The 12,381-nt window shown below is 37.5% G+C and overlaps 1 protein-coding gene across 2 annotated transcripts in view; it reads left to right on the top strand.

Annotated features, from left to right (window-relative positions):
• Positions 1-12,381, top strand: part of LOC106880304 (traB domain-containing protein) — a 30,811-nt gene that overhangs the window by 10,680 nt on the left and 7,750 nt on the right. For both annotated transcript variants that reach the window (XM_014930179.2, XM_014930180.2), the window contains exons 2-6: positions 3,231-3,446; positions 6,760-6,971; positions 9,607-9,747; positions 11,933-12,043; positions 12,175-12,314. In XM_014930179.2, the coding sequence (XP_014785665.1) occupies positions 3,231-3,446; positions 6,760-6,971; positions 9,607-9,747; positions 11,933-12,043; positions 12,175-12,314 (820 nt within the window). The remainder of the gene's footprint in view (positions 1-3,230; positions 3,447-6,759; positions 6,972-9,606; positions 9,748-11,932; positions 12,044-12,174; positions 12,315-12,381) is intronic.

Genomic DNA, 12,381 nt, shown 5'->3' with positions numbered 1-12,381 from the left:
AAATTATGTAAAGAAATAAAGAAATTTACTCAATGGTTTGAATTTATGTTGAGTAGACAGGTGCGTATGTCTACATACAAGGTGGACCAAAAGTCAAGTACAAAATAAGTCCAATATGCTCTGGGATTGTCAAAGACCTGCTTCAAATTTTCTAAAATTGAATAAAATAAGGATGAATACACATGTACTTGTACATGAATAATAATAGCAATAATAATGATTTCAAATTGTGGCACAAGGCCAACAAGATTGGAGGAGGGGCTGAATCGATTACATCGACCCCAGTGCTCGGCTGGTACTTATTTTATCAACCCTGAAAGATGAAAGCAGCATCGACCTTGGTGGAATTTGAACTCAGAATGTAAAGATGGATGAAATGCTGCTAAGCATATTTCCTAGCATGCAAATGATTCTGCCAGCTCGCCGCCTTAACAAATATAAATGAAATGTCAAATGAATATAAATGAAATATATATATTCTGCAGTATTTGGTATTCTAACAAAACATCTATGTTAAATTGGATATAAAAATTGCCTTTTGGTATTAATACTGCTTCTGTTGCCAATGATGACACACACACACATACAGGGTCTCCCCAAATTAAGTCAACCAACTCTTTTCAATTTTGTCAAAGCAAAATATTGTTACATTTCAATGCAATGGTAAAGGAAACACAATTATGACACTACCACATTTATTCGACATGACCACCACTTTTTTGAATCACAGCCTTAAGTCTAGGTGCAAATGCTTCACACATAGCATGCAACTGTTCTTGCAGAGTCAGAGTCCATTCCTGTTGCAGTTATGCCTTCAGAGTGTCAAGCGATGCATGAGGAGTGCTGGAGATCCTTGTCTCCAAAATGGACCAAACAGAAAAATCCAATAGGTTGAGACAGGCTATGAATGATGGAATGTTTATCTGAATCCAGTGTTGTGTCTGTCTGAAGCTATGGGATGGTGCCAAGTCCTGTTGGAGGCTCCAAGATGTACCTTGAAAGTGCTCATCTCCCCATGGAAGCAGTTCAGCTTCAAGAATGTTACTAATCTATCACTGGGTGTTAATTTTAGCACTCGAGGGCACAAAAACGAGGGGAGACCTAGTGGCTGTCACAGCCACCCAGACCATAACTGACTGTGGATTTTGACATTGATTTACGAGTCTACCCTTGATGGAGCCTGACACATTCCAAAGTTGGTCATTCTGTCTGTTTGATGTCAAATTTCTTTTTGTCAGTGAACACACGGTTGGGCAGCATGCCTTTAACAATTTGACGCAGGATAAGACGACTTCTCTCCTGTCTCATGGCCTTATAAACTTGCATAAGCTCATGACAGCAGATCATCTTTTAGGAGTGAGTCCTGAAATCCTCCTTCAGCACTCGCTACATCGATGTCTGGCTTACTTTTGCTGTGGCAGCCAGTTTTCTGACCCTGTGAGGTCCAACACTCAAAAGTGTTTTTTTATGTGCCACTGGCACAGGTACTAGTTGCATGACACTAGCACAGGTGCTAGTTATGCGACACTGGCATTGACCACATTGCTTCCATAAGGCTCAACGCTTAAATGCTCTTGAGCATTAACTGCTTAATTAAAATCTACTATTTCCTCTACAACACTTTTGTGTCCATAGTTTACACTAGGTACACTGAAATGAGTTTCTACCTCTGCCTTTTCTGCATATGAAGCATGGCCATTTCCTTGTGGTAGCATGGTCCAGACTTCTTCTCTACTTACTGATGCTTCAGTCTTTGCTAAGTTTACTTACATTGATATAAATCCTTGCTTTATTATGTTGCTTATCTAAAAAAAAGCATGAATGTTTCACAATCTTATTCCTCTCTCCTACTAATTTGCAGTTGTTGTTTAGCCCTGATCCAGTTCTGATCAAGTCTGTGTTGTTTAGCTCTCATGAAAGATATCCTTGATATGGTAGCCCTGTCCCCTTTTTCTTTGTTTTTTAATCAGACATAGCATATTTAACACGCATCATTTGAAGTGTTCTTCCTTCTTTTTTATATCTTTATCTTTTCTTTGATTCACTCATTGGACTAGAGCCATGCTAGGGGACTGCCTTGAAGGTAAAGGTAAAAAGGTAAAGTTACCTTTTTGAGTCATGCTGACTCATAAGGGCTGGTTTCCAGGGTATATAAATTACCCACCTGGATGGGATGCTGGTCTGTTGCAGGATTATTCATTTTTGCCAGCTGAGTGGACTGGAGCAACATGAAATGAAGTGTTTTGATCAAGATCACAATACGTCACACTGTCCAATAATTGAAACCACAATCTTAAGATCATGAGTCCAACATCCTAACCACAAAACTACATGCCCCCCATACTGCCTTGAAGGGTTTTAGTCAAACAAATCAACTCCAATATTTTAATTTTAATTTTTTAAAGTCTGGTACTGATTCTATCTGTATCTCTTTCAGAACTGCTAAGTTATGGTTATATAAACAAACCAATAGCAGTTTCAAGCTGTGGTGGGGACACATAAACACAAAAGACATATACACTCACACACACACACACACACACACACACACACACACACACAATGAGTTTCTTTCAGTTTTTGTCTCTCAAATCTACTTACAAGGCTTTGGTCAGCCTTGGGCTATAGTAGATGACATTTTCCTGAGGTACGACTCAGTGGAACTGAATCCAATATTATGTTGTTAAAAAAACAAACTCCTTACCACACACCCATGCCTGTGCTTAATCAAAGAATTAAGGACCAGTTGAACTGAAGAACTAGTTTCATGACATAAATTATTATGGCTGAACTAAAGAAAGAGCTGCCAAAAACCTGACATTTAGTCACAACTGGACTGGAAGTGAAGATGGTTATTGTTCTTCACAATTTTTACTTTAAAAAAAACCCAAACACACAAGCCAAATAAGTTGTCTCCATGTGGTTCCTCCATCTGCTTGAAATAGCAGGCAAGTCTTAAAACTGATTGTTACTATCATTTAATATACATTTTTTTTCTTGCTTGCATAGATTAGATGAAATTTGTTGGGGTAGAATTTCTACAGCCGGATGCCATTTTTGTTACTAGTCCTCACTTGTTTCCTAAATGAAAAGCTCTCTTCAAATGTTTACATTTAATGTGGTTTTATTTCCTTTATTGTCAAATTATTTCCCTGAGCCATTTGCAGTTTTAACGAATTGACCTTCTTACCTTTCCATGTACTTATGCTTTTAAAAAAAATTTTTGCTAGGTTTGCCAGATGCTGCTAAAAAGCCAGACAAAATCAGTGACTTCAGCAATGACCTCAACACCAATCTATCACTGTTAACATCTCTGGAACAGGAGTCAGATAGAATAGCTTTCCTCGATGATTCTGGCCCAGAGAAGCTGGAAAATATGTCTGACAGCACTATACCCAAGTTAAGTGCAGTTGACAGTTTAGAAGTATTTTCTGATCCTGACAGTGGTAAGTACTATTTTATTGTCATTTATTTATGCGCCCTTTTAAAGCCTAGCCAAGCTAATGGGCCCGGTTTCCCAGTTTCTATGGCGTGTGTGTTCCCCCACCAGCCAGTCCATCGCAGGAAGAAAGAGTGAGAGAAAGTTGGAGTGAAAGAGTACAACACTTATTGTCTCATTGCAAGCATGGATAAGCAGACATTAACCCTTTAGTACTTAAACCAAGAGGATTAATTGTCTTAGGTGGTAGTTGCTGTCAGTGAGAATTATCCTATCGGGAGTAATTGTCTTTGGTGGGTAATTGTCCTGATACATGTGCAGGAAGTAATGGAAAATTTTTTAATAATTATCTATGATTACATGCTTTATGAATTCTTTTTATACAACATCTGTGCTACTAGCATGACAATAAATTAACATAAAACAAATACAAATAATGATCTCTACCTCAGACACACAGACATACAGATACATAGACACAATGACTGTTTCTCTGACATGTTCATTTTTACAGTTTTGTAAGAGGTTGCAGTATAGACAGGCATAACCATACAGGTGCACAGCTGGTCGCTTGTTGTCTTAGTGATTGATATATATCTTAGTAAATGATACATAACTATCTACTTATTATAAACTGTGTTTACAACCATTATAGATACTAGGTAATTGGAATAATTGCCTATCCGTGTCTAGTTCTGTCTCATTATATTCTGAGTACTATTATTATCATATTGGTCAACTTTAACTTTCATTCCTCCAAGATCAATAAATACCAGTTGTGAATTATGGTCAATCCAAGACCTTAGGTGCCAGTATTATAAGTTATTATTTCATATAATGTAATTATATTGTACTTTAACCTCAGTAGTAATAGTACTGGTGGTAAGGATTGATTACCTGACTGTTTGGTCAGTAATTTAACTACATTACTGTTATACATCATTATTTAATCCTTAGGCATTCAAACTGACCATATCCTGCCTAAATATTCTCCCTGTTTTATGTTCAAACCATCCAGATCCAGCCTCTCTCACCTACCCTACAATGATATTCTAAACATAAACAGATGCATCATCAAAATCTCAAAGTTATGAGATAATGCATAATTAATTTAAAACAATGAGAATAAATAAACATATTATTTGATAGAGTAATCTGAAAGCTAAAGGGTTAACAATAAACAATTACATTTTTTTTCCAAGAGAACATTTCAAGCTTCATTCAGGTGGATTTTACTCTTACACTTATTGTCTCATTGCAAGCATGGATAAGCAGACATTAACCCTTTAGCACTTAAACCAGCCATATCTGGTCCAAATATCCAATCTGTTTTATGTTCAAGCCAGCCGGATCCAGCCTGTCAAATCATTGAAATCTTAATGCTATGAGATAGTGCTTGATTATCACTGAACAATGTGAATAAATAAGCATTAGATTTGACAGAGTAATCTGAATGCTTAAAGGGTTATGATGATAATGATTATGACCATCAGAAATTTAAAGGTAAAAAAGAAATCACATTTTAGCAACAGTCTCTTGTTAACAGCTACTGAAAACATTGTAAAATAAGCTAAGTTAATATGCTAAGGAGATATGAGTTCTGATGCTTCAAACTGGGGTTTTATCATTTCTTGGAAGGTTCAGCCTCTTATGACTCAAGTTTGTTTTATTTTATTGTTTTCTTTGCTCCTAATAAGTGAATATTTCACAATTTTAGCTCCAATTACAACATAACTAGCTTGAAGACATTGTTCACATTGTAATAAAATTTGTGAGGCTGTTGATCACCAACAGAGCTCTAACGAGAGGCTGATACTAATCAAGACACTCTCAAGCCTGGAGTTAGGCTAGATCAGAGGTTCTCAAACTTGTTCAGCCACCACCCTGCTCATAGCCACACAACACCCTCAGCGCTCCCACCCCTATTTTCATGTATAAATAAATATTTTATATTTTACTAATTTATATATACTATGAATCATTTGATATTTAATATATTATCAATATGTATACAGTACTATAATAGTATGATAATAAATTCATAGCATCCCCAATTCACTGCCTTCTTCCCAATGCCTCCTTTTTCTCTACCACCCCCTTAGGTACCAGCGCCCACCCGAACAGTCTCAACACCCATCAGGGGGCGGTAGTGCCCACTTTGAGAGCCTAGAGTTAGATTTTGGTATTTTCACAAACGCAACTGTCAATTTTGAGCTTGGCAGTCACAGTAAAATTCCTTCTAAATGAGTTGACATACTTTCAGTCTAATGCAAAGACTAATACTAAAACATTGATGCATTTCATTTCACATCAAATCACACATCTGCCTATGTTTCCATCTGCACTATTTCCACCCTCATGTACCTCTGACTTCATCGCTGGCACTGTACATCTCCCATACCCTCTCCTGCACATTTCACACCATCTGTGCTGCTACATTTTACCACCTAGATCAACTTCTACTTCCACCACCTTCCCCATCCAAATGATGTTCATGACTGGCCATGCCTTCAACCGTGTTCACCACTCAACCCATTTCCGTCTATCCCCTTCTCTGCCACTCTCCTTACCCACTCATGAACTACATATTCATCCTGTTCAATCATGACACCTCTTTACCACCATCTCTCTTTTCCTATAGGGTTAACCTTTTAGCATTCAGTTTTCTTTGTCAAATGTAATGTTTATTTATTCACATTGCTTTGAATTAGCCATGCATTACCTTGTAGCTTTGTGGTTTCAATGACATGGTTATTTATTTTGAGAATAATATTGTAAAATAAGTGTGAGATATCAGATCTGGCCAACTTGAAGATAAAACAGGCAGATCATTTTGGCTGGATATGGCTGGTTTAAATACTAAAGGGTTAACCATGTATCTCCCTTACAGCAAGGTACCTGTACTTGTTCCTCTATCATATTTTAACTTCTCAACACCTGGCATAAAACCACCTCCTTTAATACTATCCCTCACCTCAGTTGAGGGGTCTTGTATCACGAGTTGCTTAGTAACCTGTAAAAAGCTTCCAGAATCCTGCAAAGTGGCTGGTTTTAGGAAGGGCATCCAGCTGTAGAAACTATGCCTCAGCAGACATTTGACCTTGGCAAGTCCTCTGGTTCACCAGCTTCTGTTGAACTGTCCAGTCCACAGCAGTATGGAAAACGGATATTAAACAGTGATGGTGATGAATGATGGGTTCCTACAAGACCGTAACTTAACTATAAATTATTGAGGTTGTTCAACTACAAATCATTAATCTAAGTTCATCAATCAAAACTAAAATACATCTTGTCTAAACTTAATCCGTCTTTCTTTCTAGATCTGGTGACATATAGCGGAGATGAATCAGAAATTGATGATGATGACGACGACGATGATGATAATGACCAGAATTCTTTACATTCGGTGCGACACATTACAAAAATTGAACTTCCATCAACTGTGACTGTTCTGCTTACTGAACACGGCAGCAAAGTATATATTGTTGGGACAGCACACTTTAGTCTGGAGAGTCAAGAAGATGTGGCGAAGGTTTGTTTGTACTCTTACTATTGTTGATTACCTTAACTCTTTTACTGTGGGAAACTAATATACCTACTTATAATTTCATTAGCCTTTACTATGGGAAGCAGTTTTGTATACCAGTCTGGATTTTGTTGAGGAATGTCATGTGTGAAACTATTTTCTGTTGAGTTATTGAGGCTTCATTACTTTTTGGTAGATAATCGTGTTGGCACCTGTACCAGTGGAGCGCTAAGAGCACTGTCCGAGCGTGGTCATTGCCAAAGCAGCTATCTGGCTCCCGTGCCAGTGGCACGTAAATAGCACCATTTGAGTGTGATCGTTATCAGTGTCGCCTTACTGGCACTTGTGCTCGTGGCACGTGAAAAAACATTCGAGCGAGATCGTTGCCAGTGGCGCTGAAGTGGCTCCCGTGCAGGTGGCATGTAAAATACACCATTTTGAGTGTGGCTGTTGCCAGTACCGCCTGACTGGCCTTCGTGCCGGTGTCATGTAAAAGCACCCACTACACTCTCGGAGTGATTGGCGTTAGGAAGGGTATCCAGCTGTAGAAACTCTGCCAAATCAGTTTGGAGCCTGGTGTAGCCATCTGGTTCACCAGTCCTCAGTCAAGTCGTCCAACCCATGCTAGCATGGAAGGTGGACGTTAAACGATGATGATGATGATGATTTAACATCATACCTGGAAGAACCATGAAATTTAATTTCGTAGTGAAAGTGTTAAATACTGAGGTATGCTTTAAGATTATAGGGTATGCTAACGATTCTACCAACTTGCTACCTTTGTAAGGATCATATCATGATCAATTGATAATTGTTAAGTAATTGACTCCCATGATCATTACTTAAAACTTCATATCATATTGAGAGTCTTTCAGAATATCAGTTTTTATGTAGACTATTTTGTCCATTTTTTTTCTCCTATGATTCAGTGATTGATGATTTTTAAATTTACTTGTTTTGATAAAAGACAATTCCTTTTATAATCCTTTTAATCAATTTGAGGCATAGTATCAGCTGTATTGTACTAAAAGATGTAAGGAACATAATTGTTTTATAAGTAATGCAGATCTCATTACAAATACTAATGAAAAAAAAACGGCACCCGAGGGGAGATGCATTCCCTGCGTGCAGATAAATTTTTTCACAAGTTATAGTGTGGTTTACAATGTGTTGCTTACCCATACTCAATTATTTTTTTTAATGTATCACCATTATAGGTATTTATAGTCCGGTAAAATTAAGAAATCAACTTGTAAAAAAACAAGACCCTTGAATCCATCACTGTATACACATACATACACGCACATATCTATGTATGTATGTACCCACACATGTCTATGTGCATAGGTACACCATGATCTATACACATGCAGATGAGGGTCGATTCATATGAAAAAAAAAGTGAACAAAATGAAATACTTATAGAAAATATTGCACAGAATTTGAGAAGTTTTTCACCATTATAGGTATTTATACCCCAGTGAAATTAAATCAACTTGTAACTAAACGAAACCCTCAAATCCATCACGCTACTCTCTCTCACACGCACGCGCACGCACGCACACGCGCGCGCGAAAGTGGCCATACTAAATTTTCATCATTTCGAGCCACTCATCCAATGACTGTTTCTGCCAAAAATGGTGAAAATCTGTTCAGTAATTTCGCAGACAGACTAAAACGAGTGATTTCAATACTGTGCTTTTACTTACATGCACAGGGTAATTATGTTTCTAACATGGGCACAGGCCAGGAATTTGTGAGAAGCATATAATTGATTATATCAGCCTCACTACTTATACTTTATTCTATTGAACTGTTGAAAAGTATAGTTGATCCCTGGCAGATTTTGAACTTATTCTAAAGAACCAGAACATGCATGGTGTTTTGTTTCATGGTCTAGTGAATCTGCTAATCTTCTTTAGTGAGACCTCAATTTTTTTTTCATACATGATCGGTTATAATTGAATGAATCAATCACAGCATATTACTGGTATTATTTTACTGACCTGCTGACTAAGTTAATCTTGGTAGTATTTGAATTCTAAACATACAGGGATAGGTGTGAGTTCTGTAAAGCTTTAAATTTGACACTTCTGCATTTGCCAACTCAGGAAATTATGACAATAATAATAATGATTTCAAATTTCAAGGAGGGGTAAGTCAATTACTTCAGCCCCAGTACTTAACTGATACTTATTTTATCGACCCTGAAAGGATGAAAGGCAAAGTTGACCTTGGCAAAATTTGAACTCAGAATGTGAAGACAGATGAAATGCTGCTAAGCATTTTGCCTGGCATGCTAACAACTCTGTCAGCTTGCCACCTTATCACAATAATAATAATAATAATAATAATAATAGTTTCAAATTTTGGCACAAGGCCAGCAAGTTTGTGGGTGAGGTGGGGGTAAATTGATTATCAACCCCAATGCTCAACCAGTACTTATTTTATTGACCCTGAAAGGTAAAATTGGCCTTGACAGAATTTGAACTGAGAACATAAGGATGGACAAAATGCCGTTAAACATTTTACCCAACGTGCTAATGATTCTACCAGCTCACTGCCATAATAATAGTAATAATAATAATAATAATAATGGTAGTGGTGGTGATTTATTGAAATCTGTTCTTTTTTGTTGCAGACCATTCAGTGTGTAAAACCAGACATTGTGATGGTAGAGCTGTGCAGTAGTCGTGTAAATATATTACAATTGGATGAAGAGACCCTTTTGGAAGAAGCTAAAAACATAAACTTAGAGAAGATAAAACTTTCTATTAAACAGGTAAATGTTTCATTCATTCATTTCTCTATTTACTCCTCTCTTATCTTGTTCTATTTCATCATCATATCATCATACTGGCTTGGGTTGGACAAACTGTCTGGATCTGAGTCATTTCATACTAGGAGGGATTGCTCTCAAAGGCTGGTGCTTGTCTGTGCCAATTTTGGCTTGGTTTCCTATCACCAACCATTTTACAGGTTGTACTGAGTGAATTTCCTCATGGTACCAACATTACAAAGGTTGATAATTCCTTGGCAAGACATAACTAAAGGAACCTCACAACCTCACACATTCTCTGCTTGTTTTTCACCCACTTTACAATGTGTACTGGATGTATTTTTGCAGACACCAGCATTGGGGAGACTGTCAAGTGCTTAACCCTTTAGCATTTAAACTGGCTATATCCAGCCCAAATATCCTGTCTATTTTCTGTACAAACTAGCCTGATCCAGCCTCTTACAACTATTCTATGATGTCATTGAAATTTTTAAGCCACAAGATAATGTATGATTAATTCAAAACGATGCAAATAAATAGGCATTACATTGCACAGAGTAATCTGATTGCTAAAGAATTGATGAGACAGTACTGAGGAAACTCAACTCTACTTTACTTCCACTTGCTCACCAGTCACTTTAGAGCTGTGTTTTCCAACCTATTTCCCCCCCCCCCCAGGCCCTACCTATAACTTTTCAGAAAAATGGATGTTCCACTGGTAATTGGTAAAAAACAACTTTATTTTTAATATTTTATCAATTATTCAATACAAAAGAATCTACCGGCAACTCTTTTATTAAGTACTGAGTACAAAAAAAAAAGTACATTATTAACTAGGAAAAAATAAGTGAGTCACTTTTATCAGAACCTTGTGCCTGGCGACTACAGCACAATGCCCAACCACAATTTTCCCAGGCCCTACCAGTGGGGCGTATGCCTCACATTGGGAATTACTACTTTAGAGGGTGCTTAGTAGTTGGTGGGGTCTTGGGTGCTTTCCATTGTGACACCAGTATATGGAGTATGCCTTGTATACTGTAATACCAGTATGCCTTGTATAATGTAATACCAGTATGCCTTGTATAATGTAAGTGTATACCAGTATGCCTTGTATAATGTAAGTGTATACCAGTATGCCTTGTATACTGTAAGTGTTGGGAATACCCTGTAACCTAAGTTGTGTACCTTCACATCTTAGATAATGTGACTGAGAAGGGGAATAGCAGAAAATCAGAATGGGTGTGTGAAAGCAGCAATGGTAGGATTGTAAGGTTATTGGGATGGGAATGAAAGGAGACAGGGATAATAATAGAAGTGAGCAAATTGTGAGGTATGTCTTTTTTTCCTGACAAATAGTCCAGGAGGAGAGACAGTGGTACAGGTGGGGTGTGAAGCAGAGTGTATTGGATACAGATGGTTTGATGCAGTCTCTTATATGTTGACCAAGTGAAATGGAAGTGGGTAATGACAGTAGAATGATGAGGATGATGGTAGAAGGAATTACTTGCCATTTATGAACATGACACATGTTGAGATGGGAGATGGCTGGGTATACATGATGGAGGTGTGTGGAAAGGGGATAGCGTGTACAAATAGAGTGATGAAGACAGTCAAAGAGTGTCTCTCATGAAAGGTTGGAGTGAATGCAATGGTATTGGAGGAGCCTATCGTTTTCTTAAATTGTCTTGTTAGCTTGTATGGAGTACAGTCTGGTATTCTGGTTATGTTCACAGCCCAAGTGAGGAAGTGGGACTTGGTTGAAGTGAAACAGTTGTTATTCTTCATTGGTATTCTTCATTGCTCATCAGTGCAGTATTTAAAGTTAATGTGGCTATTGATGCAGTAGCTTGTATGTGTTTTTTGTTTGGTGTGTTCTGGTGTAAGTGGGTCAGGTACGTTTTGAGGATGATAATGTAATATTGTTTAGGGATGTTGTAGATATTTAGTGATGATTAGACATGTAAAGATAGGAATAATGTAGAAATGATAGTGTTTATAGAATAGCATTATAGTAGAGTACCAGGGTTTGTCTAGATGTTTGGACCAATCAGGAGAGATAATGCTATGAGGATGATAGCCAAGATGTTTGAATATGTTCTGGGAGTTTGAGGGGTGGTAGAACATGTGAGAACTACTTGTTGCGTTGTTAGTTCAATCTAAATTCACCTTTGTTTTGTTCTATTTTCAGAGTGGAGTTGTTCAAGGTTGCTTACATCTACTTCTTCTCAGCCTCTCTGCACATTTAACCAAGGAACTTGGGATGGCACCAGGGGGTGAGTTCCGAAGAGCTTTTAAAGAGGTATGTTTTTTTTTTCCTGCCAAGTCTTCAAGTTAAAAGTTGAGCAACAGCAGGAAACTATTTTCAAGTTACAAATGTTTTTGAATCTATTTTGTGATTTAAAAAAATTTTTTTTTCCCACTATTTTGTAGGCATTAAACATTCCTGGGTGTGACTTCCATCTGGGGGATCGTCCAATTCAGGTGACACTACGTAGGGCACTACAGTCTTTGTCTTGGTGGCAGAAACTACGTTTGACCTGGTTTCTACTAACAACTAAAGAACCCATTACGTGAGTTGCATTTTTATTTGTTTTTCCTTTTTTTTTGTTTTGTTCTATTAAGATTTGTAATGGGACA

Source organism: Octopus bimaculoides, chromosome 4 (assembly GCF_001194135.2).
Source record: "Octopus bimaculoides isolate UCB-OBI-ISO-001 chromosome 4, ASM119413v2, whole genome shotgun sequence".
Classification (NCBI taxonomy): domain Eukaryota; kingdom Metazoa; phylum Mollusca; class Cephalopoda; order Octopoda; family Octopodidae; genus Octopus; species Octopus bimaculoides.
This window is presented reverse-complemented; position numbering and strand designations above follow the sequence as displayed.